The sequence below is a fragment of the Barbatula barbatula genome (assembly GCF_947034865.1).
Source record: "Barbatula barbatula genome assembly, chromosome: 16".
Classification (NCBI taxonomy): domain Eukaryota; kingdom Metazoa; phylum Chordata; class Actinopteri; order Cypriniformes; family Nemacheilidae; genus Barbatula; species Barbatula barbatula.
Window position 1 is genome coordinate 7,542,905 of NC_136779.1, and position 27,959 is coordinate 7,570,863.

The 27,959-nt window shown below is 38.1% G+C and overlaps 2 protein-coding genes across 6 annotated transcripts; one reads left to right on the forward strand and one right to left on the reverse strand.

Annotated features, from left to right (window-relative positions):
• osbpl7 (oxysterol binding protein-like 7) lies at nucleotides 1-12,232 on the forward strand. 5 transcript variants are annotated; one of them, XM_079476115.1, is made up of 23 exons: nucleotides 1-251; nucleotides 2,264-2,492; nucleotides 2,807-2,947; nucleotides 3,041-3,094; nucleotides 3,165-3,278; nucleotides 3,372-3,521; nucleotides 3,793-3,907; nucleotides 4,105-4,223; nucleotides 4,304-4,390; nucleotides 4,692-4,715; nucleotides 5,305-5,455; nucleotides 5,599-5,729; nucleotides 5,909-6,001; nucleotides 7,028-7,184; nucleotides 7,410-7,696; nucleotides 7,992-8,129; nucleotides 8,200-8,263; nucleotides 8,385-8,463; nucleotides 8,544-8,688; nucleotides 8,781-8,931; nucleotides 9,063-9,189; nucleotides 9,822-9,944; nucleotides 10,022-12,232. In XM_079476115.1, exons 2-23 carry the CDS (start codon nucleotides 2,361-2,363, stop codon nucleotides 10,128-10,130), a joined length of 2,691 nt encoding a protein of 896 aa, XP_079332241.1. In that variant the 5' UTR covers nucleotides 1-251; nucleotides 2,264-2,360; the 3' UTR covers nucleotides 10,131-12,232. The 5 variants fall into 5 exon arrangements, with proteins under 5 accessions (XP_079332241.1, XP_079332245.1, XP_079332243.1 ...); XM_079476116.1 differs by having other exon boundaries at nucleotides 241-597; XM_079476119.1 differs by lacking the exon at nucleotides 5,909-6,001.
• tbx21 (T-box transcription factor 21) lies at nucleotides 10,973-27,959 on the reverse strand. The gene is made up of 6 exons (XM_079476121.1): nucleotides 27,155-27,959; nucleotides 17,267-17,421; nucleotides 15,965-16,086; nucleotides 15,327-15,485; nucleotides 14,943-15,004; nucleotides 10,973-14,726 (listed from the first exon to the last, which is right to left on the reverse strand). Exons 1-6 carry the CDS (start codon nucleotides 27,694-27,696, stop codon nucleotides 13,940-13,942), a joined length of 1,827 nt encoding a protein of 608 aa, XP_079332247.1. The 5' UTR covers nucleotides 27,697-27,959; the 3' UTR covers nucleotides 10,973-13,939.

Consider the following 27,959-nt stretch of genomic DNA (forward strand, 5'->3'; position numbering starts at 1 on the left):
GAGACACTAATGCGGATAATGATTTGGTGGATGTTAAGTCACCGGCAGAGGACGGTTCTGGAGCTCTCTGTTCGACTGGATGTTGGTATACGCAAGGAATATAGGCCAATGCGTTCTTGCGTTTTAAGACATAGTGGTCAAACTGGTTGTCTGTCCCGTCAAGTAGTGTGACGCACGATTCTATCAATGGCAGAAGGTCAAGAAGATGCTTCTGAAGTACATCACACACTGGCCAAGAGAAGGAGTCTCAGGTGAGCGCATGTAATACGAGTAAACCTATGTCATAATTGTAGAGCAGAATGTTACGCATGGTTATAATATTACAACTTTAAACAGAGAATGTTTGCTTTTATCATTAGAACTGGAGAAATAACTCGCTTCATATGGGTTATAACTGTTTCCGTTTCGAACTATAATTCAGAAGAAACACGTGTTACTATGTAGCACCGTGAATTCCCACGTGCAACCCTAAGGTTACAACTCGTTTTATCCGTTTCTTTAAAGTCGTAAAAATTCTGTATAAATATACGTCTTGCAAAATATGTGGCGATTGAGAAACAGGTTTCCGCAACATCTTGCTTGGGCGTCAATGTTATGGTAAGTTCATGTTTTACTAAATTACTCAAATTTGTGCTCGCCAATCTTCAATTCGTTTAAATCTGAAAGGTAATTTGATGCACTTCAAACTTCAAGTAGATTTGACTCGGTAGGGCAGTCACAGAAGTGTTTACTTTTGCTTTATATTTTGTTTGCTGTCCCTGCTGAAAACGCACAACAGGGATTCTTACAGATTTAATGATTATAATGGGAATTGGTCTCTAATGGTAATGTGTTGAGTTCTGTTGGTTAGATGTTACTAGCCGATGGGAACCATAAAAACGATAAAATTAAATCAATTTCGTAATGATTTTAATGGTGAATACCAGATGGTTTATAATGGTATATTTAATGCAAACCATTAGAATTTGTATTGTTTTTTTTAGCAGGGGTGGCCTTTCATGTCTAAGTTAAAGAGCTACCAAGTGCTGCCAAAAAAGGATATTCAAAGCCAATTAGCTTAATGACGTCAAGCCTCCTCAGTGAAGGATGTTACCTCTGTAAGGATACTAACTATCATGAATATATGACGTCTTGTAAACAATTCTAAACTTCTTATAGCCTACTTATCAACAGTGTATACGTTTCAACAGAACCTTAATATCAAGAATGTATTCACTAATTACCTGTTTAAGCATGTTACCATCAAAACAACAGAAGGCTTAAGTTAACACGTTTGGTTTCCATCACACCCTGAGATGGCATTCCATTCAGAAGAATAATCTGTATAATTTCTGTTAAAATGTATAATAAATATTAGTAAATATCATTATATCAGACTGACGTCAAAACAGGTGTTTCCTTGTGCTACACATTATAGTTTTAATATGACTTGTCTTACATAAATGGGAGTGAGTTGCTTTGGTTTTTATTGTAGTTTGTAATGCTGCATTTAGAAACCGCTCTTATAGGTTCCTTGCTTAAATACTTACAAGTATACATTTAAGTATCTCGAAGATAAGGAACGAGTGGGATCTAGTAAAGGGCAGAGGCAAATATCCTGACCTGGAAGGGTCGGCTCTCAGATAGATCTCTACTGTTAGATAATCATATCAGACATGCTGCTTCTGGTCAATGTGAATTAATTTACTTTTCCCCATTCTCTATTAAGTGTACAAAATGAAATATGGCTAAATGAATTTTTTATATGCATACCAACAAGCCTTACGAAAAGAAGTATACGTCAAGTTCATTTTAAGTAAACTTCAAGACATGTATATTTTTAGATTCCTTATGCAAGTATACTAATATCAATGTACTAGTGGTATACGTTTAAGTGTACTATTTCTGTACTATCCAAGACTAAATCGACTGACTTATTAGTTTATTTACTAAGTATACTCTTTGTAAGTACTTCTACAGTTGTAAACTTTGAGTACACTAGGTTAAAACTAGAACTTATAGCTATAGTAATAATTTAATTCTTAAAATTATACTTAGAAGTATACTAATAGTTTAGTAGTTTTTACACAACTTTAGTCAACATATGATTCTGAGCAGTATACTTTCTCATGTTTGGTTTAAAAGCAGTAGCACACTTATAGTATAGACTTCTTTTTTTGTAAGGGAGACCATTCTCTTAAATGTTTCTAACACAGATGGATTTCATCCTTGTCTGACGAAAGCACGGTCTTGTTCTTGCTAATAATGTATTTCTGCTTTCCAGACATATTGTGCTCTAGTGTACAATGAAATTAAACCTTTAGCAGAGCTTATCGACACATCAAGCTCAGATAATAAGTGCACAAGAGAACATTGTCAAAATGGAACCGCATGGGTCTTCAGCGGACCACAACCCATCACAGATGAGCGGTGTGGAGAAGACATCTGGCGGCTGGTATAAACCCACTCATTCCAGAAGCAGCAGCACGGCATCATCGCGTCACTCGCGTCTGGTTTGTACCTTCTTAGACGTTCATGCTTAAAACTCTTAACTGATTTTTGAACACACCCAAATATTTTCCTTAAGTTGGTGGATTTGAAGTTAAGATTGAATGTTTTTAAGGGGCGTTTGAAACAAGTTTCTCAACATCTTGCAAGTGTCCAATCAGGTGGTGTCAAAGGCAATCCAACAAGTTTATGTATTCTAAGAAACTCAGCTGTAACGTTTTGTTCATAGCGATTATATGTGTCACATGCCCGTGCTGTAAATGGGAAACGCCCTGTTTTACATCATTGCTGGTGTTTTGTCCCATCTGCTACCTAATAGAACATAAAACATTGGGAGGTGATGGATGACTTTCCAGATATGAATCTCATCGGAGAGAGCATGCAGGATTCAAACCCTTTGGGAATTTGTGAAGGCTACCTGATGAAGAGGAGAAAGTGGCCCCTGAAAGGATGGCATAAGGTATGAGCAATATTGAAAGAGAGTAAAAAAAAAAAGATTCAACAAAGAGAATGTCATTGGTCAGTTTTGTCTAACGAAAATTCATACTTTTAGAGATACTTTTACCTGGATAAAGGGACCCTACGGTATTCTAAAAACCAGTATGATGTAAGTATACTGATCCTTTTTTTTTTTTTACAAATCACACGTCTTGGATAAAACACAGGGTTTTTTTTAGTTTTCCAAAGGGAAGATGCATGGTTCAATGGATGTCAGTCTCGCAGTTATGTCAGTAAACAAAAAAGCAGGACGCATAGATCTGGATGGTGGAGACAATCTCTATCACATGAAAGTATGACTTTTGAATGTAATGTTCTTAATGCTTAATTGTTTTAATTAGAATGTTTATTATATTTATTACCAGTTTCTTTTAATATCCCATTAGGCCAAAAGTCAGGAGTTGTATTATATATGGGTCACCAAGCTGAGTGCCCACAGAATGTATAAGAAGAACGAGGCTGCACACGTTCACAATGGCTTTCTACAGGCCCAAAGTAGCCATTTATCTCAGAAAAACAGTGCCATGCCAAACATGGTGAGTAAACATTTACGAGTAGAGATTAGAAACATTTCATCTTCTCCTGCTATTTGACTGTAAATATTCCCTTAATAGCTTTTCTTAAGCAGTTAAATAGCAAAAACTTTGTCATTGCTCACTCATCCCCATTTAGTTTTCCGAATTCATATGCTTTTTTTATCCCATTGAGAATGAAATGACTGGGTAAACAATGTTAGTAATTTTGTTTCTGAGTGAACTAGTTGTATTAATTCATTGATGGAAGCTTCATGTTTGCTTTTAATACTAGAGCACGTCTGCATCTTATTTGGGTGAAAGAGCGAATCTGCCTTGCAGTAGTCCTGTTGTCAATGGAAAAGTGTCAGCCTGGCTCCAGACCCAAGAGCCTGACGTCTGCGGCCAAGGTACTGTTGAATTTCTTTGGTTTTCAGGGTAGCTATCTAAACATCAAAGGAACACTTTTCCCAAAAATGAAAATTCTTTAATCATTTGCTCACCTTCAAGTTGTTCCAAATCTGTATAAATGTCTTCGTTCTGGTGAACACTCAGCACTGATGAGTATTTAGCTCTCAGGTTAGTCGATGTAATTATTTCTTTCTAGAGCTTAACCGTTGTCAACTGGAGCTGAATGAACTTCATCGGGTGGTTCAGAAGCTGCACTCTCTGGAGTCAGGCCAAGCAATAAATAACGGAGACCTTCAACGAATTATAAGCATGCAGGTGTGAAGTTATCCAGATGGTGATAACCATTAAAGGTTTGTGAATAAACTTTGCCACAATGTCATGTGTTTGAATTACAGAATATTTCTCTTGACAAGCCCAAGAAGAAGCCTGGCAAGATCTGGGGTCACTCTCGCACGCTCTCTCGAGTTGAAGCTCTTGGAATGGTGAGGCGTCTGTATAAAAGTTTTAGAAGGAGTTGTAATCTTGCCCTCCTGGTGGGATTATTCCATGCTTTCCAAATTTGGAAAACTATGGAATACCCTAAAATTACAGTGTTATTTTATGTTCACTCTGCTGGGATGTTTCAGCCCATAGTTGGGTCAAAAGGAAGATTTTAGGTCAAATTTACCCAATGCTTGTGTTTGTACATATTTGACCCAGCCATGGTTTGAAATGACTCATTATTAAGTCTTTGTTGTATTTGAGCTTTAAAACACAGTCATTTAACTTTTTTTTTACATGAAGCCATTTCGTGGGATTACTAAATCGGTAAGTGAACACAAACATTACAAAAACATATAAAAATGGGTAATACCATGGTACTTTTATATATTTACAGTGGTGGCCAAAAGTGATATCCAGAGGGCAAGTTTGTCCAATATTTGCATTTAAGGCCCCATAATATTTGCTTTTAAGGCAACCAGGTATGAGTTGTATGGTAAAAATTTAACTTTTATGGTATTTATTGGACATTTTTTATGGCAAAGTCAAATGACAGTGTTTTAGGAAATGTGTTCTATTTGAATACACCCAAAAAAATGCACAGAAAAACTAGAAGCTCATAGCAAAAAATGGCATAGTCATGCTTTATTTGCTAAGTCTCCTTAAAATTTTCTCCAAAGCTGAGCTTCAGTGTACACACTATGAAACTATGAAATTGCATATTTTTTAATAACATTTATATTAATCTCAAACAACAAATTTGAATAAAGATCACACAAGGTGATTTTGGTCACCACTGTTTATATACAGTAAGCCTATATAGGAATGCACGCATGTACATATTCCTACGGTTAATATCTAACATTGCTAATATAAGGTGTCTCCTTTTTCTTCTCTGTCCTACTATTCAATGCAGTTATCATCAAGCCACCTAAACAGCTCTTCGCACCTGGGAACCTCTGTGCCCTCCATCCCAGATTACGTCTCCACCCAGCTGACCCCACATGTCTCCCCCTCAACAGAAGGCAAGAAGCTTCATCAGGATATCTGCTCCATGTCCTTGAAAGGTTAGGCATGAAACATTTATAAATAATTTTGGAACACACAAGCTAAAAATATTATCAATGATAATAAAGTTTATACCGAAACACAGCTGATAGTGTTGAGGTCTTCGGAAGGCATTTACTGACAGTGTTTGTTACTGTCCCAGTTCATGCCTCTCTGCATTCTGCATACGAGGCTCTCGCTCATGAGCGCCAGCGGCTGAAGGATGCCTGGTCCAGCAAAGAGCTCCACCAGACCACATCTGCCCAGATCAACAACCTCTGCAGCCTGGCTGAGGTAAAATATGTGTGCTGTCTATTTTACCTGAAACTGTCTTGTGTACGTGTGTATATGCAGTATATATATTTACTACAGCTGTATCTGTATTGTAGTTCTAGCTATTCTTTAATGCTAGATACTGTGTTGTTGCTTTAGATGTTATGCTTCACTGCAGATTTGTTTGTGTGTATCTTTAGTTAGATGTTAAGTCCCGTCACACCAAAATCCACACATTGTCAGTGTCCTCTGAATCGTCTGAAGACTCCTACCGCACTGTGCTACAAAGGAAGGTGTGTCTCTTCCTACCAGAACCTACTTACCCAGTTTCATGCATTGATTTATCTGTCACTCCTCGCTCTACCTCTTCATACTGTTTAGATGAGGACAGGTTCACCTAGTTCATATGCCATACTGGCTCCTTTGTAATGTTATAGTTTGAGTTGTCAGTGAGTCTTGAGTACCGGGACAAAAATATTTTAAGTTTGAATACCAAGGAGGGTATTCATTTTAAAATGTTGAGAGGTGTTTATCCATGATTTCTTAATTCCTGCTTTATTGTATTTTTAAAAAACAAAATATGGTAAAGAATAAATAAAATAGAAATAGAAATATGCATAGAAAATATAATTAGGGATGCCAATAAATTATCGTCCATTTACAAATCATTAATTATCAGCCCCTTTTTGCCTTTTGTTTCATCCTCAAAATTTTTATGTGAATATTTAGATGCTGTATTTCAGCCAAAATATCGGTTATTGGCTTCCAATGTTGATTACATTTTGGTAATTGTTATTGGCCAAAATGTACATATCTGTGCATCCCTAAATATAATACTTTTATATTCAATAAGTATTTCAATATTTATAAACAGTCTAATTTATAATTTTTTCTCTTTCTCTCGAATCTCAACTTTAAAATTCATCAAACGATTACTAAAATGTTAGCCAAAACATTCTCAGTTTTAACCCAGATTGGTCTGTGGGAGCCATTTAAAAAAATGCAAATAATTAATGGCAGTTTCTGATATATATATTCAACCGATTTACAGAGGTAAATGACAAATATTTAAAATAATGTATATGCTGGCTTGTTTTTGTTTTTAGGACAAAGTAAAGATCTGTAAAGTATTTTAAAAAATACTGTATATATAATATTAATATATATATAATCTGGCATATGATCATTAGATCAATTACAAATGATCAATTGGAGATTTTAAGAAACTAATAGAAGTTGTGGGACCTGTTTTGTCCCATGTCCTGTAGTCAACAATTATTTACAATTTGACATCGCATCTCTGTGTTTGTTTCTCTCAGTTTGGTTCAGTCCGCAGTTCTGCACCATCAGTTGCTGACTCAGCAGCAGAGTATTTTGATGCATGTGATGAGGTCGTGGGCATGAGCTCTTCCGAGATGTCCGATGAGTCCTGTCTGAGTGACGGGTCCAGTAATTCAGAACCTGATGAGACTCATGGTTAGTGAACATCTGATCTCTTTTACTAGTGGGAGAAGTGACCTATAATGCCAGGAAGAAACACTCTACATGGCCCAAAGTATTAAATAGGTTGGTCTTAGACAAAGTGGCAGCTCTTAGGAAAGACCCAGCTCCTTATTTATGGACATAGATGTGTGCCTACATTTATTTGGCTATATCGTGTATTGCATTAACATGTATCTTTTTAAAAAATAAACTCTGCAGCAATCGCTTCACGCAAGTACCGTGCCAGTCTCTCAAAGGCACCACATAAACTCAACACCATCAAGTGTACCGGGCGGCGTACTAGTTTGCCTGCGGTCTGTCCTGACAACAGTCACGTTGGCTTGATGACCATCCTCTACAACAACATAGGGAAGGACCTGTCCCGCGTCTCCATGCCGGCAGCTCTAAATGAACCCGTATGTCTCCTGCAGAGACTCTGTGAGGAACTGGAATACTCTGAGCTACTGGACACAGCCAACCATACTGATGACCCCTTTCAGAGGATGGTAATGTCTGCTTATAGATGCTCATTATTATTTATTACTTTTTTACCCTCATGTCATACCAAACTTGACCCTTTCTTATGTGGAACACAAAAGAAGATATTTTGAGAAATGTCTCTGTGGTTTTGGTTCCATACAATGGAAATCAATGTGGGCAAGTGTTGTTTGGTTATCAACGTTCATCAAAATATCTTCCTTTGTATAATTTGTTCTGTATGATTATTTTAAACACACCCACCAGCATTTTAAACTAGTTTTTGAACAATTGTAGTTTAATAATACATTTATGTCTCTGTAGGTTTATATTGCTGCCTTTGCCATATCTGGCTACGCCACTGCTCAATATCGTAATCGCTACAAACCCTTCAATCCTGTCCTGGGAGAGACGTTTGAGTGTATCAGAGAGGACCGTGGCTTCCGTTACCTTAGCGAGCAGGTAAGTAGTCGTCCTCACTGATCGTCATAGAAGTATGTTAAGGAGTTGTTAACTTTGTGTGTGTCCACAGGTTTCACATCATCCACCCATATCTGCCTGTCACGCAGATTCAGACAGTTTCAGCTTCTGGCAGGGTATGACTTGTGCCCTAGTAACACTTATGAGTAACGTAAACAATTACTCTATGTTTGTATTGAATAATCATATTGCATTGTGTGGATGGAATGTGTTCATTGTGTTACATGCTGAGAACAGACCAGAGATGGAAGAACAAGTTTTGGGGCAAGTCTTTGGAGATCATGCCAACTGGGATGGTGAATGTAACTTTAAAAAAGCAAGTATCTTGATTTTAGTGTAAACGTCATTCGGATTGCTGGTGCAAGGAGTTTTAACAGCTCTTTGTTGTACCCATAGGTACGGGGACCACTACGAATGGAACAAAGTGGTGACATGCATCCACAATGTCCTCACTCAGCAGCGATACCTCGAGCACTATGGTGAGGTCATCATCCGCAACCTGAAAAGTTCAGTTTGCACCTGTAAGATCACATTTGTCAAGGTGTGTTTTGATGTATCTTTTATTTATAAACTGATCCAGTACATTCTACCAAACGATCTTTATGTGTCTCACAAATTTTTTTGTGCTCTCAGGCACGTTACTGGGGTTCAGATGGGTCCAAAAATGAAGTGCAGGGTCAAGTTCTTGATGAGACTGGTAAGGTCATTCATCGATTTGGTGGATTTTGGCACGAGGGGATCTTCTGTGACACCCTGCCCAACCCACAGTGTATTTGGAAGCCAAGTGAGTATAGAAGAGCCAAATGTAAACATTAAGCATAAAGCAAATATCAGGGAGGTTAAAAATCTCATTTTGTGACAGTATATGTTAGTATGTTTGATAGTATACATCAGATTGTCTATGCTTTCTTGTAGATCCACAGCCCAAGAACTACATGCTTTACTACGGCTTCTCTAGTTTTGCAATGGAAATGAATGAGCTGACCCATGAACTTAAGCCTCTGCTGCCCCCTACAGATACACGTTTACGCCCAGACCAAAGGTGAGAACTTACTAAGTAATATTGTTACATATTAATTACATTTACATTTATGCATTTGGTAGATGCTTTTATCCAAAGCGACTTGCATTGCATTGTTTTATACATTTGTTTCTGACTATGTGGAATCCCCTGAGATCGAACACATGAACACATTGCTAGTACCAAGCTCTAACCATTGAGCCACAGGAAAGCTGTGGCAAAAGACAATAATTACATATATGTTAGTCTCGCCCTCATACATTTTTTAAATAATATTCTGTTGCAAACTGCACAATTATTGGAAGATTTTCTTTTCAGACAACTTTTGCCAAAGGTCACCCAGTAGTAGTTGACAGATGCTTTAATTTGACTGTTTTATGTATATTTGTTTCTGGTGAGTCTACTGTCATTTATTAATATTTAATGTCAAGATTTTCTGTTATTGTGGCATAATATACTTCTTACCCTGTAGCTAAACAACACATGAAGCAAGACTGTGTTTGTCACAGATGCCTTTTCCTGCCTGAGTGGAACATTTGATCCAGGCGTTTCAAATATTTTTGCTGGCGCAAAATATTTTTTCTATTGCATCATCTGTTTCATTTATGAAAGGTGATTATATATGATTCCTGCTTTATGTTATGTACTGTTAGATTACTTGAAGAAGGAAAAGTAGAGGAGACTGATAAAAGGAAGGATCAGGTGGAGGAAAAGCAAAGAGAATGGAGGAAGATTCTGGCCAAGAAAGGAGAGGAACACATTCCTCGCTTCTTCAGGTTAGTTAACAACAGTACCAGAATTAAGATGATTTTAAGAATTAAAGCTGAACGTTTTAATGCCCTCTTTCTTACAGGAAAACCTTAGATGCTGCTGGAAGGGAAGTATGGTTGTACAATGGAACTTATTGGAAGATCAGGGAGAATCCAGGATTTTCCAATGTAAAGAACTTGGAATTGTGGTAAAGGTAGATTGCTGCACACCAAGGACATCGATGTGATGAATTCAGCTTGCACTGGATTAAAAAACAACTACGTTAATTGAAGCTGTTGGTGCACGGATGAATTGCCCAGGGATTTTTCTACGGCAAGGATGGTGCTTTTACCCGACAGAAATGGGATACATTTCTATTTGTTGGACTCTTGTGGACAGTGTGACCTTGTCTTCCGCTTCGGATAAAATATAAGCCCGGATTACAAACTATAAAGTGAACGGCAGATGTACTTGAGCTCTGGAGATGTTTGGTTTTAACCACCTGTTGTGCGCTTACATTTCTTTGAACTACGCTAAATGGCTTTTCCGTTCAGATAAGTATTTGTGTGACAATGGAGACAATCAAGTTTTTCTCAGTTGAGGCCGAATTAAGACCAGGAACAAGAAGACCAAAATCAGTTTTAACATACGATTTACTCTTGGTTAACTTTCTAATGGGTCTGTTATTTCTTCTGTTAGAGTCATGGCTCCACCTGATCAGGATTTAACAGTAAATGGATTAATTCTAATTCTGGTCCTCAATGACTTACACTGAAGGAGAGGTGAGATATATCCTCTGCCCTCCTGTATTTTATTTTGTAATGCAAGTGTCATTATACTTTTAGGCCATTATATTATGTTTGTTGATAAGTGAATTTAGCTTAACGTTAAAGTCTAAATGGAAGTTGTTTTTTTGGCAACAACGCTTCTATGTACTCTTGGCCAAAATACTTTTTAAAAACATTCGATTTGTACAAATGTACAATTAATAATAAAAAAAGTAATGTTCTGCATTGCGATATACATTGGCAAAAATGAGAGAAAATGCTAACTTAATTTAGAATAGTTTAATCTTTATTACATTTAGAATAAATCAAAAACATCATTTATAAATATGTACAGTATTTTGACAACGTTCTGCCATATCTGAGGCTCAGTGTGCTTGAGGAAATACATGTTTATTTGACACCTCTTTAATTATTAACATTTGTCGCTATTAACTCAACAGAAAAATACACAATGGTGCCATTGAGAACATACTATAAATGGGTTCCATGAAAGTCCTGATATTGACACTTGAAGATATGAGGAACATAATGTCCACCAGGGGTCAGCCAAAACATAGATTCATTACTAACAAGACCACAACAGACAATTTGCTTTAAGTGCACACCAACAGTAATAAAAGTTTAAGTGCAAGTGTAAAAAAACCTAAACAAAAAGTAACCGTACAGCAACATGAATTACACACCTTTTAAATTAACATAGAAACACTGTTTAATTGCACTTTAATTTTCAAATGGTCTGCAATTGTTTTATTTCTCTTGTAACCACATTGTTTTTATTTGACTCTTTAAATGCTAATATCTAAATGGACTAAACACATTAATAAAATAATTCTTACAAATGACACAGAATATGAAACCAGTGTCTTTAACCTATTTGTCGGCTTAAATAATAATTGGCACGTATTACTGACATCTTTTCATGGCTTTTGAATCCAGTGATGGCATTGTAAAAAAATGATGTTATTACCTTCTAGATCTGTTCACTCACTTTTTTCGTTTGGTTTTGAATCACACTCAGTTAGAGTCCGTTTGCTGACTTTTTAAAAAGCTGTGATCATAGAGTGACCACAGAATATGGATGTCATGTTGGTTTTCGCACCACGTTACAATTTCTTGGAAACAAACAAAAATAACATAATGCAAACTTATCCTTTTACATTTTACATATTTATTGTGATGAAGAAGGTTTAATAGGGGGGACCTTCTTGGTTTAGCTTTACACCCTCAATTTATTTGTCACCCCTTGCCTTTGTGTATGTCAGGGTACACATTGCGTGTGTCATATGGAAGACGCAGGAAACTTCAGTACATGTACTGTCATGATGTTTGGCGGAGACTTGTGGGCTTCTGCTGTGGCGTTTTGTCACACACTTTAGCGATCTGAGGTCATTCTCACCTCTGAATGCAAGCCGTGCCTGATAGGCTCAGACTAAATGCTTATTCTTCCTGTGTGTCATTGACGTCTATGTGTGGGCTGTTTGCATGTTACCCCGTCAATTGAATAAAGATGATGTATAGTCAGTCTGAAGCCCCTGCCAGGTGTCCATTTTTCCACCCTGTCTGTATGCATGCTGTCATGCACGATGCCTTGAGGCGTAATGCTGTTGCTTTAAGTTTGTCCCCGTTACAGGTCGGATCAGATTGAGAGTTAATCAAATTCACCCTGACTTTAACCCGGAGACCTTGGGATTACAAGGCTTTGCCTAAAACAAGCGCCTTATGAGTCGCCAGTTTTACTTCTTGACTGGACAACAATGAAGTTGCTTTAAGCTTAGTAGAATATACATTTTTATTTTTATAGGAAAAGTTCACCTAAAAATGTCCCCCATCGACTTGACCATTGTAATGTACTATGGAAAGTCAATGGTAAACATTTTTTTGTGTGAGCTATTCCCCTAGCTAAAATGAATAAATATGTAGATTATGAATTTTTGCATGTTTAAGTTATTTGTATCCTGATATCTTAAGTTATAGTAAAAAAGTTGTACGTGGTGACATCTGTTAAACTATAAAAAAAAAGAAGTTGCATTTTAGTCTGCACACTATTGTCCCCTCTGACTTATTAACCTTTAACTTTCTTTCAGTTTGTACCTTTTTGTCTTAATCGCTCTTGTGAAGTGTTGTGTAGTTGTTTTATGTTCTTAAACATACAAGAGGACTGATGCAAAAGAAATACGTACTTTATTGTGAACTCTGTTCTTTAAACTAAATGGAGTATATGGAGTCTAACGTATGACCTCCTTTAACCATAATATGTCTGTCTATTAAAAGATAGAATTGCAGCTGGTGCATAGAGCCATGCTGTTTTAGACACTGTGGCTATTTTATTTCAGCATGTGCTGTCTGAGTGGTCTAGGCTTTTTTCTTATTGATTGTGCTTTCTGGATTTTGGCATTGAAAAATGCACAAATGTAGAATGTGTAAGGGACAGTTTACAAAAAACTGAACATTATTTCATCATTCCAAACTTGTATGACTTGTAGGAAAAATGCTGGAAACCAAACGACATTGGAGCCCATTGACTCCCATTGTATGGAACTCAAAAAGCTGCTTGCTTACAATGGACGTAAATAGTGACCACTGCTAGTCCCCATCGACTTTTATTTTATACCGTAGATGCAGTTTGGACATAACACTGATTGCATAAGAGTCTTAATTTTGGGATGAATGGTCGCTTTAAGGGCAGATGAGAAATGTGGCGAAAACTATTTGATCGTATGTTTGTGTGTAAGTGTGAAAGAGTGATGCGTGGGTTTTGCGAGGTGTTTTCGTGTCTGCGTTTGATGAGGGGGACGAGACAGTTCCTTTGGGGGAGTGTCAGCAGGTGTGCTGTGAAATCTTTAGCTGCTGAAGCGTCTGAAGTCACACAGGTCTGTCTGTGTGTGTCTTCAGGCAAGTGTCTCAATGCAGTCACATCGTCTCTGCTTTTACAGTGATCTTCAGAACACCTTCACATGACCTTACCCCAGACAACTAACACATGAAACACAAAGCACAGAGGGGCCACCGAACATGAAGCAGAGATTAATGTAATGTCTGGCACAACACAGAGAACCAGTTTGCTGCCTACAAACGACTTTTCACATTGTCAAAATGCTGTGAATCGTTTGGTGCTTTGGTGTCCATTATGAGACCAAAACCTATTTCATCAATACAATTTCAGACAGGTGGGTCCATTTGTGCTTTCAAAATCGAATTGGCTGTATTTCCAACTTGCTAAGTAAATCTGTTTTTCAGTGGGTGTAGAAGCCATAGTAGCCCGCGTCACTGCAGTTATCCTTCTCGCATGCCTCTGTGCCTCGGTTAGGAGGGGAATTCTCAGTGCTGGATGTGTACGGTGATACCCGCCTTTTCTTGCTCTCTCCTCCTTCGAACAGACCTGAATCACCCGAGTCCACCGATTTCACAGAAGGTGCTTCCATCCAAGGGTCCTCCCCAGACTCTTTGGACTTATCTTGGAGCAACGGCTGACGCTGGGGCTCTAGTAGCGACGGGGAAGGATGCAAACGGGAGTTTGTTGCTGATGAAGAGGACGTTGTAGCTGGAGATGAGATGGTTCGAAGCCAGTTCAGGCTGGACCCGGGTTTCCCATGATGGGGGTGGTTATGGTACTGCGGCGAGGGCCTTCCCGAACTCCAAGCCCCCGGGCTGGCACCAGACACCGTACTGGAGGCAAAGTGGCTTTCGGAGTAGTAGCTCAGCGGGTGGTGGGAGGAAGTCTGAATAGGGAAGGGTTTGTAAAGACTGTTTGAAGCGTATTCGCCATCGTACGTGTTAAAATTGGGTGGGACCCCCTGCTGGCTGGGCAGGTACCAGCGGCTGTGAGGGCTTGCGTTGGGGTCTTTGGGACATTGCTGGGCCATGCTGACCGGCTCACGACCATAGAACCGACTCTGAGGGAGGGAACTCATGTACTGGTCAGAGAGATAGGGCTGATGGGGGTAACAGGCACCTGGGAAGAGCTGCTGACCCTCGGTTGGGGATGGCGTAAGGCAGTCGGAGTCAGGTTGTGCGTACAACCTGCACAGGGAAAAGCAAGGGTTAAAAAGTCAACTGACTAAAGTGCTTCTGAAATGTTAATAACAAGTCTGTCTTAGGAATATAGCTTCCTGCTTTGTTAATTGTAGACGTCGGACATCCTTTTTCTCAACATCATTTTTAAAGTTTCTTTATGTGAGAACTTGAGCTCCACGGAGGCCACTTTTGCTTGATTTAATTCTTTCCGAGCTTACTTACGTGTCATAATTGTCCCGGAAACCTTTAGCGAAAGGGTTGTGATCTATTTTCAGCTGAGTGATCTGTGAAACAAATGGCAGTGGAAGAGTTTGGACAAAGGGCAGGGAGAGAGTAATGTCACAAGGGAAAAGGAAGTAGGGTCAGGAAAGAGACAGAGACATCAGTGTCATTAGAAAATCATTTAATTCATAATTTATTTAGAAAAGTTAAAAAAAGTTTATTTTAAAAGTTAAAATACTGAATTCACAGCGTTCATTGCAAAACATAACAAGGTGTAAACACAACACGGCTTCATCCTACACCGTGTTTGCTGTAAGCTGTGGATATGTGGCTGGTTAATTTTAAAATAAACCCACAGCATATGACGTTACTGACACTACTTACATCTGCATTCTGATAGGCGGTGACGGCGATGAACTGGGTCTCTGGAAACACAAACATCTGAGCTTTTGAGGTAAGGAAGGGATCTTCCGTACCATCCTCCTTCACCTCCACAATGTGTAGACGCGGTTGGTACTTATGAAGTGACTGGAGCACTATCATCTGTGTTTCAGAAGATGCAATGTTATAGAGGATGTAAAGATATGCAGTGGCATTACAGATGTAGCCTATATTAGATGAACAGTTTACCCAAATAAGATTTATTTGTTCCAAATCTGTATACATTTCTTTGTTCTGATGAACACAGAAGAGAATTTGGAGGAATGCCTGTAACCAAATAGTTCTTGGCCATCATTGACTACCATTGTAGTCTGAACAAGAACTGTTTCAAGCATTTTCCCAAATATTTTTCTGTGTTTATCGGTACAAATATGTTTTTACAGGTTTGGAACAACTTGAGGGTGAGAAAATGACAGAATTAGTATTCTCGGGTAAAGTATCCCTTTAACTTTGATGGTAGAAAGCAATGTCTTGCAATATCTAACTTTACATTTAGTAATTTTTTTCATGCATTTAAGTTATACTTTATAAGAGATGCATATCTGAGAATGGTATTGTAGGACCTTGCTGGTGAGTGGTACCTGTGCTACATTGTTCGAGCCGCCTTTGTTATTGGTGAGTTTCAGTTTGCCAAAGGAAACCTCCTGTCTCATCCAGTGATTCCCAATGTTGGGAGAGTCTGGGTGCATGTACATTCTGTTTCCTGTGTAAAAATGCCACAAAAAAGTCTTAATACAAGAAAATGTAACCCTCTTTAATGCATAAGTTCAAGGGCTACTTACTATACAAAACTTTTGTTTTACAAAACTAAAACAAAATGCATGCTGTTCATCAGTTCTCTAAAAATGCACAAAAATCCTTACTTAAAGCGATAGTTCACCCAAAACTGAGATTTCTGTCACCAGTTTAAATCTGTATGGCTTACGTTCTTCTGCGGAACACAAAATATTTCAGAGATTGTTGGTAACCAAACAACGGTGGTACCCATTCACTTGCATTGGTTTTTGGTTCCATACAATGGAAGTAAATGGGTACCGCGGTTGTTTGGTTACCTCGGAATTTGTTATTTTGGGTGAACTACCGTATCCCTTAAAGCTGACAAAATTCATGCATGAAATCATGAATGTTTTTAAAATAACAAAAAGTACATAATTTTAATGGTTCTTAAAGTTAAAAGTATTTTCTTATATCCATTTAATATGTTCACATACAGTATTAGGTAAAGTGTTCTGTTGAGCATTGCCCAACATGACAATACTAGCTAAATAGATGATAAATATATTTTATTTCTTTATAAATTAATATATTATTTGATGCCATTATTTTAGAAATAAAGCTTTCCTGTAGCTCAGTGGTTAGAGCATGGCGTTGCAACAGCAAGGCCATTTGTTCGATCCCAGGGGATTGCACATATTTGGAAACAAATGTGTAGTGTAATGCAATGTAAGTCACTTTGGGAAAAAGCGTCTACCAAATGAATAAATGTATAAGTTTGGTGAGAGAGATTTGGTGGGTAGAAGGCTTAGGGACTGATGTATATCCAATTTAAAAAAATGTTCTTGGAAATGTCCGGAATTGGCTGCAATGTCAAGCGTTTGACAGGCGCGTTTACATGCGATCACTTTTAAATAGCAGTTGCAGTGCAGAGCTGTTGTGGTGGGCCGCATGCTTAAGTTCCTCTGATTGTGGCGTACAGTGGTATCTGAAACACTCTTGCACTCCTAGCCACAAAAATAAAAGCGATCCGGGGACATGAAGTTTTCTGCATTGCTCAGAAAACATTCACACTGTTAAAACCACAAGGCTGATAAAGACATTTATCTTTTTTGTAGGCTTTAAATGCAGATAGTGGCTAGAAAAGCCGCTGTATGTCTGTTCTGTACCTGGCATGTTTCCTTCTGCTTTTCCGCACTGAACCCATTTGCCCCCTTGGTACCTCCAGTGATGCTGGTCAGCGAGAATCACATCAACATATATGTTGTAATGAGCCGTAGGGTCCAACGAGCTGATGTTGAAGCTGAGGAAGGGGAACATCCTCCTGTTAACAGAGAAAACATAAAACGCAGTGAGATTTCAGAGAAATTAATTAATGTCGCTATAGGAACATACTGTTGGGGTCAAGATTTTACTACACACATGAAGCAATTCATATTTTGTTTCTATTTGAAACATCTATGTGGGAACGAAAGGGCAGTTGGCAGCAGTCTGTGCGTGAATCTTTAATATGACCATTAATAAAGATTTGGGGAGATGAAGATGCAATAAAGAAGAGAAGGTAACAAGGTAACCGGGAGGTCAATGTGTCCTGAGGTAGCGCAGTTATGGTAACATATAGAAATCTTTCTGCAAGGGATGCGATGCTAAACAAACCCAATATTTGTGATGGAACGCACATTGTCACACCGGTTTTATAGATTGCTAGAACAAAGCTGTAAATGTTATGTGCAAACTAGTTCACACGTACAATTAAATTCACCCCCATGTCATTCCAAACGTGTATTTTTATTGAAACACAAAAGTAGACATTTTCAAGGAATTGTTGTGTTGCGGAGTCTCCATCCGAGTCCATTTCTTTACTTTTTATTTCAATTAACAGCCCCGGTCACTATAAACTTGTTGCATGACTAATAATCTGATGTTTGGGTAAAGTAATTTGTTTATGTTATAAAAGAATGGATGTCACTTAGGAAGTGAAGTTGACGTAAAACGTAGTTCAGCATATAGAAGTTCTTGTAGTTGTGAATAAAGAGACAAGAAAAGTATTTTTCCAGCGAAAACTAGTCTGTTCAGACAGAACAAAACTGTCTCGGAAAGACCAGCATTTCAATTTCTCACAGATTAGGAAATGACAGAAATTTTATTTTTTGGTGATCTGTCCCTTTAAGAAAAACCTCAATACTATTCTGCTCCGTAATACACTTCAGAGATGTCTGTAAGCACAGTGGCATTCGCACCGAATGGCTGCCTCTCATTCAATAGATTCTACAGTTGTAGTCTACTGCTCAAGCCTATACGTTTCCTCTCAGCTGGATGCTCCGGTCAGGTGACACTGTAGAGCAGTTGTCTGCTCGTATCTGCTTCTGTGTCATATTAACACATTGAATTGGATGCACACCAAAATTATTTGTTTAAATACTGTATACTGCACATTTCGCGATTGCTTCAAAAGTATGTTTTTAAAAATCTCTTCTCTCTGGTTCCTGCACCTGTGGCCTTCCTGAGAGAAACCGTAAACTTTTTTCCATTGAGAAGAACATATGGGGTCATATTTGAATGAGTCATGCATGTTTTTCAAAGAGCTCAAAGGTACCATCTCATATGATTTTATTAGGATCTAATGTGTGTGCAAATTACAATATTGTGAATGTATTGTGATGTAATTTGTACTTTTAAAAATATTTTGAATGTAAGCGACATGTGTGTGATCGGGTACTGCAGAATGAAAAAAGTTGAAAAAAGCGTACTTGTTTTGTCATTTAAAGGATAATCAAATGGCATGCAGTTGTATGGATGACTTATTTGGCGCCTTTTTGTTTTTTATAAATCTTAACAAACACAAATAAATCACTGTGCACTTTGGTGGTTTGGAAAAATAAATAAATACATAAAATAAATAATAAATGGTTTAAAAGATTACACCTCTGTCATTCTGGTAAATATCAAGGAATTTGATAACACTTTTATGAAAACAATTTGTACGGCATTTATTAATCTTAATGTTAATTTCAGTATTTACTTATAAATTTGAAATCAAAAGTGGTTGATGGTAGCTGTTTACATTTATTGATGCACCATGAATTAACAGACAGATTTGTTAAGGCATTAACAAAGATTAATACAGACTGAAAAACTATAATGTTCATTGTTTATTCATGTATCAAATGCATTTACTATGTGTACAAATACAAGTAGATATGAAACAAACAAAGGGGCGAATATATCACTTTGAATCAACTACTAAAATTGTACTTTATTACAATGCACGCAATGATCCATAAAATATCTAATCTATAATCAAGATCCTCATATTTGCAAGATCCGCATGTTCCAGTGTTTGTTTCAGAAAGAGCAAGTGGGTCAACACTGTGTAAAGGACTTCAAAATCATAATTTCAAATCGAAAAAAGTTTCACTTTCACGGTTTCACTTTTCAAGTAGTAAAGGACGCGTGTCGAGGATCAGAGCACACAAGAGCAGGACCGACTGCCCACCCGCAGGCAGCTGTAATCAATCATCATTCTCAGATGGACTCCTGGCATTGTAAAGCCTTGTGGTGGTGAAGAGCGTGAGCAGGTGAAGGGTTTCTTCTTCCACATCAGTTGTCAATATAAGCGAAAACAGAAACCAGAATCGTCCCCGTATCGTACGCACACTGCTTACATGCTCTGACTTAAAATCGTACCGTCTGTGGCAGACACTTTCCTCATCTGACTGAGCTTCAAAAATTGTCATACTTATTTAAAATGAGACATTTATAAGAAATCAGAACCTAGAGAGGGGGAAACCATAGGTTCACCACTGAAAAAATGTTTTGCATGAGTGGGAGGTTTAGGCTTACGACAAAAGTTAGAGGTTAACCTTTGGAAACTTGACTCAGTGATGGCAGTAGGTGGCTGCCAAACAGAAATGCCTCCTCTGCTATCTAGGACTATCATCGGTGTTCACTTTACAGTTTTCCAAATGGTTATGTACAGTATTTTCCCTTTGCTTGTAATGCTGGTTGCCCAGCTAAATCGAGCAGCTTTGGTTTCGAATGTGGTTGCATTTAGTTTTTAACTGGTTTAAACCATGTTCCGGAAACTATCTTGACCACCTTAAGCAGACATAACTGGACTGCTTTAAGCTGGGCTGCTGTATAGGTGCTATGTGTAATTTTTTGGAGGATCTATTGACAGCAATACAATGGTATATAAATAACTATGTCTTCAGATGTGTCTAAAGACTTTACATAATGAAGCGCTTTGTTTTCATCACCTTAGAATGAGCAATTTCCATCTAAATACACCGGGTCCCAATGAGCCCTAAACCAGGGGTCGGCAACCTTTGCGATCAAAAGAGCAATTTTTCGCCCTCTCCCACCAAATAAAATGTATCTGGAGCCAATTAATATTATAACAGGTTGTTATGCATGCACCAGGTGTACCACTACGTGGCAAAATAGTGCGATTTTTATTTTATTTAGATGTTAGCAATTAATATTTTTTTGTCCCTGGCAAGAAGTGGGAGTACTGCAAAAGGAGAGTAGCATTGCAGTGTTTCACACGCTGAAGTTAGAGTTCAGCTTCTTTCTGTGAACATTTTACATAATATTCTCCGCATACAGACATTATGTGTAAATATTATGAGAAGCTCACTAGCCAGACAGGATTTAAACTATGGCGGCTAAAGACATAAAAGTTTGGTTTAAAGACGAAAAATGTAGAAAGCAGAATGTTTTCTCGCCATTCCATTTCTAACACATTCATGCAGCGTTTGGCGCTGTCTCACATCTGTCAAAGCAGAAGTAAAACCTCGGCTCTCAGTTTTTTCCTGGTCGCGCTCATATGTACAGTACATTGCATGCACTTATTTCATATATCCGAATGAAATATCTGAAAAAGCAAAGACATTTACCCAGCCAGGGTGCATGGCTGGGTAAACGTATGCTTTTTCTGATATTTCTTGAAGAAATCAGGACAAAGCGTTCAAAATAGACAAAATAGAGGGATTACAGCAACGGGTGTAAATGGGAATGTGCCTCTTTCGTTCGGTATCAGCCACCGTAGTGATTCGAAAGGCACTGGGTGGAGTAAGCTGTTGGTTGCAATTCACAACCTCATCACTAGATATTGCTAAATTTCATAAACTGGACCTTTAAAAATACAGCTAATCAGGTCTCGGATAATTGTGTAAAAGAGATTCTCAGAAGAGAGAAAGTGACATACGAGAGGAAGACAAAAACCTGTTTTATATAAATTGAGGATTTTTCACCTTGAGTACGGTCACTTATTCACCAGGACAGGAGGCCAGGTCCAGTTTATGTCTGTACTCTTGAACATCCGTGATGTAAACATGCCGGTCTGCTGCTGCCTGTAGACGCTTTCCGAAACTGATTTTGTAATATCTAAAGGCACCTTGAGCAAAGTACTGAAAGCATGGCATGTTTACGCGGATATCTATAGGGATAGTTTACCGAACATAAAAGATCTGTCATTATTTACTCATTTCAAACCTGTATGTCTTTCTTTCTTCCACAGAAAAAAAGAAGATATTTTAAAGATTGTTGATATCCGAACACCGGCAGTGCCCATCGTCTTGCATTGTTTTTGAGTCCATACAATAGAAAGTGTACCACTTTTGTCCGGCTACCAACATTCTTCAAAATGTCTTTTGTGTTCTGCAAAAGAAACAAAGAAAGTCAGATTTGAAATGACAAGAGGGCGAGTAAATGATAACAGAATTATGTTCATGTTTTGTTCAAGTATCCCTTTAAGCCATTATGTGAATGTGGTTACGTTCAGCAACCACTATAAAATTGCTGATGTTTGAGAATTGTCATAACTGTACAGATGAGCTTGAAACACGTCTGCTGATATGCAGTCTCTTAAAATGGAGCAGCCAGTAACCACAGTTACATTCCTCATGTCAACAGACGATCCCTTTGATCTTTATGTTGTTCTACTACTGTCACAGCTTGTTTGTTTCTGTCGGAGCTTCTTATTGAGATTCTCCAGGAATCATCCAGATTCAGTGAATCTGCTTTGTGGTGACCGGCTAGAGTTGAACAGTAGAGTAGGTTGATTCTGAGGTCTGGCTTTTTGCTGCAAGACTGCATGCGCTACCATATACAGCTGAACAGGAAGTGATTTGTTAGTTAAAAATAAGACTGTTTAAGGGCTAGAACAGACAAACAATATTCTCACCTTTATAGCAGAGAATGAACAGAAGATTAAGTGGCATGGGAGAGAGAGTTTTTATACAATTTAAGTCCCCATGAAATCAGAATTGACCCTATTTTGGCTCACATTACAAGTTTTTTGGTGAACTAATATATCTGTGCAAGTCAATCTACACACACAATGTGAAAGTCAATCGCGATTTCTGCTTCATATGAACTTTGAACTTAACTTTGAGCATCATAATAGCTTATTTAAGTTTTTCTCATGATTAAATTATTTTTCATGCCTCAGAATAGCTTGAATGTACACCTCATTTAGTATACAGGGATTCTTGAATATCGCTGCTGTGCTTCTGAAGCCGTGTATCTCCATGTTTCATGATTTTTGTTTTTGGGATAATCCTTATAATTAGTTACACTTTATGTTTGTCACTTGGTTCTGCGAATATCTAACCAAAATAAGGTATTAAAAAGTGCATGTCAACTTTGACAACACAGTAATTAATCATTAAGAATGCTTTTTAAGTGTTATTTGGACATCCAAGGTTTCGGAAGAACCACGATGATATGCAATTTAGTCCCATCCTCCACTCAATCTCGGACCATAGATATATATGTACATAGATGGCGCATTCAACAGTTCCAGACATGTAGCTGCTACGGCGGTTTCACAATGCACACGTTTGCTTTTTTTGGTGTTGATGTTAACAAGTTCGAGCATTCACACTGCACGTGTGAGTAGAGCACGCTGGCGTTGCAAAAGCAGAGCTGAAGCAGCAGCACTGCCATGATCGTTTCAAGTCTATGCGCTACCCATACACTGCATAATAGCTCAGACTACCTGATCCACTCGATCAACTGTGTTACATGATTGGTTACAGGTTTAAGATGTAGAAAACTGCGCTTCTGAGACTTTGCATATTGTTTGTGTTAAGCATATTAAAGGGATAGTTCACCCAAAAATGAAATTCTGTCATCATTTACTCACTCTCTTGTCATTTCAAACCTGTATGACTTTCTTTCTTCTGCAGAACACAAAAGAAGATATTCTAAAGGACATGGTTACCAAACAGTGCTGGCACCCATGGAGACAAAACCAATGCAAGGTAATGGGTGCCAGTTAACATTCTTCAAAATATCTTCTTTTGAGTTTGAAATGACATGAGGATGAGTAAATTATGACTTATTTGATTTTTAACTGGATTAACTATCACTTTTAAACCATGGAAGTTGTTGCATTATGTAACAAAATATCCAACAAAGTGGGACTTATTTTACAGGAGATCACAAGCACAGTTTTTCAAGCAAACCAGTTTGGGGGGCTTTAAAATTAAAACAAATACCTTATTATAAGTACCACTTAACTTAAGTAGACACGTTCCGGTTGTTAAACTTAATGTGTGGTTAATGTGTTGACTTAAACCAGTGGTTATGCTAGGGCACCTGTATGAACTTGAGGGTTCTAGTAAAGGAAGGCTGGCACCTTTTGTTTGCAGATGCTATCATACAGTATTTGTAAGTAGGACTGAGTAGATAACCGCCATTTATTGATTTACTTCAACCTGAAATTAAAGGGAGGGCAAGTGATGACAGTAATTGATTCATGCACAGCGTTCTGCTTCACTGCACTTCCATGAATGGTTTGCACTCGTTGTACAGTAATTTCTGCCTTACCGCTTGAGTACATAGAAATACATCTTTCTGTTCACGTTTGTAGAAAATGTAGACCTCATGCCATAAACAAATGCTAGTCAATTTTAAACCATTTGCGAACTTTCATACGGGATGTCAATCCACTGAAGCAACAAACCTACCTTGAATCTACTGATTCAATTTTCTCACACAAGCATATGAGTATACTCCTACTCTTCCCCCATAACAACAAATAACACAAGAAAGAAAAACTAGTTCCTCTTTTTAGGCATATAGTGTACAAGCATATGACAATAGGGAGCAATGTCCTGAAAAATATTTCGTTCTAGTGTTTATAAACCACCGAACATGCAGTGGAATGGATCTTAGACATCATCTGTAGTTTCATATCCCACCTACTAATGTTCTGTGAGGTAATATATTTTTTTATTTCGGTTTAGTTATTAGTCTCATTTGACTCATTTCGTAGACTTTTTTGGCTCTTAAACTACCACGAAAAGGCAAGACAACGCACACCTACACCAATCTATGTATAGATGTGGTGGCCCCATGCCTGTTTAAAATTTGTGAAACCTGGTGGCAGGGGTAAGGTTAGAGGCCAGTTTTGGAGTTATACTTGAAAAGGGCCGAAGGCCTCTGCTCTCGGGCTGTGGGCCTTATAGTGCATTTCAAAGCTCTGACTCGGACTGCACCTCAACTTCTGAGGAAATGTGCTTCACTGCGCTCGCAGGGCACCAGACCAGAGGAGAGAGAGTAAAGAAAAAGCGAGAAAGAGAGAGAGCGAGAGGAAGAAAGTGCCTTCCTTCATTTCCTGCACTTCAAAGCTGCCTCCACTGATGTGTATGGCCATCACAGTCTCGCTGGTGCTCAACCAAGTTTACCCCCAAGCGCACAAGCCCCCCCACCTCCTCCTTACCTTTCCACTTCCTGTCTTGGGCAGATTTACCTGAGCATTGACTCTCACTGGCAATAAAAAAACCACCTCAAATTATTAAATTACACATTATAAAAACATAAATGTTGTGACGCGCATAAAATCACAAACAAATACATCAAATAATAGATTGTGTTAAATTGCATGTGATGTATTTAACTATTATACTAACCGACAACATTTCGGAAACAAAGAGGACTTCACTAGATCAAGTATAAACAGGAAATGTAACGATTCAGATGCAACAATTATTCATCAGCGGTAGTCGTGGAAGCTCAAAGACACTGAATCAAAAGAAGCAAAGTGTTCCCACTATAAGAAGACTGATCAAGCTGAACAATTGTTACACAAAAACAAACTCAACATTTTATAAGGTATAACGTCTTTAGTGTGTTCATTAATTGAATTCTTAAAGTAACAACTAACAACACATAACAGCTAACAACAGATTTAACATTCTGCCAGCCACTTTTTATTCCTTTACTTGCATTTCATTTAATTTGCGACCATAAATGTTCAATGCAATACAATTGCATATTTAAATATATGCAGAATATACAGTTTAATTGTGAACCGACCATAGCTATAATAAAACATTGCAAATAGTTTCACCCACTAATAGATTATAATTTCATCAAACATTAATCATTTCACGGTACTCCCAATAAGACACACAGACACACAACTGTAGACATATAAGGGTCCTCAAAATCTATTTTAGAAATATTCAAGTCTACATTGGAATATGTTCTCTTCACTAAGGTGTGTACAAAATAAAGATGTTTATCATTGATTCATATGGCAGCAGCGGGAGAAAAACAGTGAACCAAAGTTTTAAAAGCGATGTTACGGTCAAAATTTTAGACTGTAGAAACACTGCAAGAAAAAGATTTTGCCACCTTTCAGTTTCAGCAAGGTGGATTTCCAAAATTTAGAGTTAATCTTAATTTAAATTATCTTAAGCGGTTTAAAATCTTTTTTTTACCAGTCATATATCTCATGACCATCACAAAAACCAGTGCTGAATACATTTCAAACTAGTTTCAAGTGCTCTTACAATGTTAAAAACTAAGTTCTCATATGCTTTAATACAAATATTTTGGTGACTTGTGGTCGGCTTGTATATCACTATTCAAAAGAGTTATACGCAGCTAAAACGCAGTTTTTTCAGAATATATTTCAAAATTAAAAGCATTGTTACTGTCCCAAACACGCTTTAAAAGTTCTGCTTGGAAACAATTATTTTCTTTTTTATCAGTTTCCGTATCAAACTATTTTATTGCAATGACTGTATAAACTGTATGACTACAAAAGAGCTGTGAAATATAATTGTTGTGTATTCGTAGATTTATCTTCAGGGATGAGGTTCGATATTAATGCTATCAAAAGTCCCCATAAGCGTCTTTGCCCCTCTGTGATCTTTAAGGACCGCCAGCAGGTTATCAGTGTCACATTGTCATGATTGTTTACTTGATATTAAATTGCATTAAATTAGACAAATGTCAAATACAAGCATAAGCTCGACTTTGATGTGTAACTGAATTGTTTTATGTTGTTGTTGGGTTAGGTTTTCCACTTTTTTAGTTCTACCAGCAGTGTCAAATTGTCTCCAATTGACTGTTTTCTTGATAATTGCTTGAATAGCCTATGAATAATTTGATTTAGCAAATTCTTTAAGAAACAACGTTTTCATAATTATTGTCACCTTTTAAAAAAGCATATCTTAAATATCAGGGAATGACACAAGGTTATTTTAAACTTCTCTCCAAATTGTTCCAGTCAATGAGCTAACAGTAACCCAGATTTGTGTCAAAGTGCAACCAGTGACAGAATTTGACATAATTTCCACAGTATTTGTTTACTTTTGACAATAACTGAAACCAAGTCGCGGTCTTTCGAAAAAATGAAAGATTTCACAATAAATGCCACACTTGTCATGTATTCATTCCTCTCTTCAATAGACACTCCAAATTTAATAAAAAAATGTCACAGGGTTCGATTGAATGCCCACCTGCCCTGGCTGGCACCGCACTCTAGCTACTTCATGCATCTCCTCTGCATCACTTCAATTACATTTGACGTAAATAGCACTTAATATATCAATAACATTGTGTGCTGGTAATGAGTATGAGGATTTGACATGACATCCATATAGGCGGCATCCATGACCATTGTTTTACCAAGTTAAGTGTTATGACCCATTTGCCACCACGCGTAAAAACGTGCAGGCGCATTGGACACGTAAGGCTACAGAAATGTGACATTTAGTGTAAAAGAAAGAGTGAGGTAAATAAGGAACGCTTCTTACCGTCCCTGTTTCGTTATGATCATCTCAGTTTGATATTTGTGGAACTTTGCCCACAGCGGATAGTTGTTAAGAAGCACTTGCGTCTTCCCCGACACCTGTAGACCAGGTAAAGAGTACATGGGGGTTCGTGGGTACCCGTGCTGGAAAGGCGCTGGGTAACCGTCTGCGCTGCTCGGGTAAACGTCTTTACCGTTCGTTGAATATGCATCCGCTCCGGTCGGAATATAAGTCTGTCCCGTCCCGCTCCGGGTGTTGAAGTGACAGCTGCCGAGAGCAGTCGGTGCGTAAAACCTGCCCGTCTGCGCTCCGAATCCGGCGGAAAGACTTTGGTGGTGGTCAGGGTGAAACGGCAACGATAAATTGTCCTGTCCGTTATGAATCGAGTCCTGATAATAAAACCTCGTGTCTTGAATGCCCATCTTAAAGTCCGTTAACTCCCGGTTTCGGTGCAGGTGGCTGTTTAAATCTGCGTCTTTGCCGAAACTTTGCGCGCCTGTTCCATTCAACATATTGAGATAAAAATCCCTGCCTATGCCGCCCATCTGCAGCACCGGTCCAAGTTTACCAGCGGTTTCATAGGTTTACTGTCCGTATTCTTTAACATACGAAGTAGTTTTTAATAAGACTAATGAGATCAAGCTCTCTTGAAACTTAAGTGCCTCTGCTCTTTAAGCCTGTTTGAATCATGTCTGCCGTGCGCGCCGGTTTAATAAAGTCTACTTGGGTGTTTTCCCTATGATTTATCTCAATATGTTGGAGACATTGCTACTGTGTGTTTTGAATATAGGAATCGGACCGATTCAAA

Bases quoted from the DNA above. Each gene is read 5' to 3' on its own strand.
- osbpl7 (XM_079476115.1), top strand. From the start codon at position 2,361: ATGGAACCGCATGGGTCTTCAGCGGACCACAACCCATCACAGATGAGC. The intron at 3,522-3,792 runs GTGAGTAAACAT...TTTTAATACTAG, and splicing joins ACAGTGCCATGCCAAACATG to AGCACGTCTGCATCTTATTT. The intron at 4,716-5,304 runs GTAAGTGAACAC...TATTCAATGCAG, and splicing joins TTCGTGGGATTACTAAATCG to TTATCATCAAGCCACCTAAA.
- tbx21 (XM_079476121.1), bottom strand. From the start codon at position 27,696: ATGGGCGGCATAGGCAGGGATTTTTATCTCAATATGTTGAATGGAACA. The intron at 16,087-17,266 runs GTACAGAACAGA...ATTTTTACACAG, and splicing joins AGCAGAAGGAAACATGCCAG to GAAACAGAATGTACATGCAC. The intron at 15,486-15,964 runs GTACCACTCACC...TCTGAAACACAG, and splicing joins GCTCGAACAATGTAGCACAG to ATGATAGTGCTCCAGTCACT.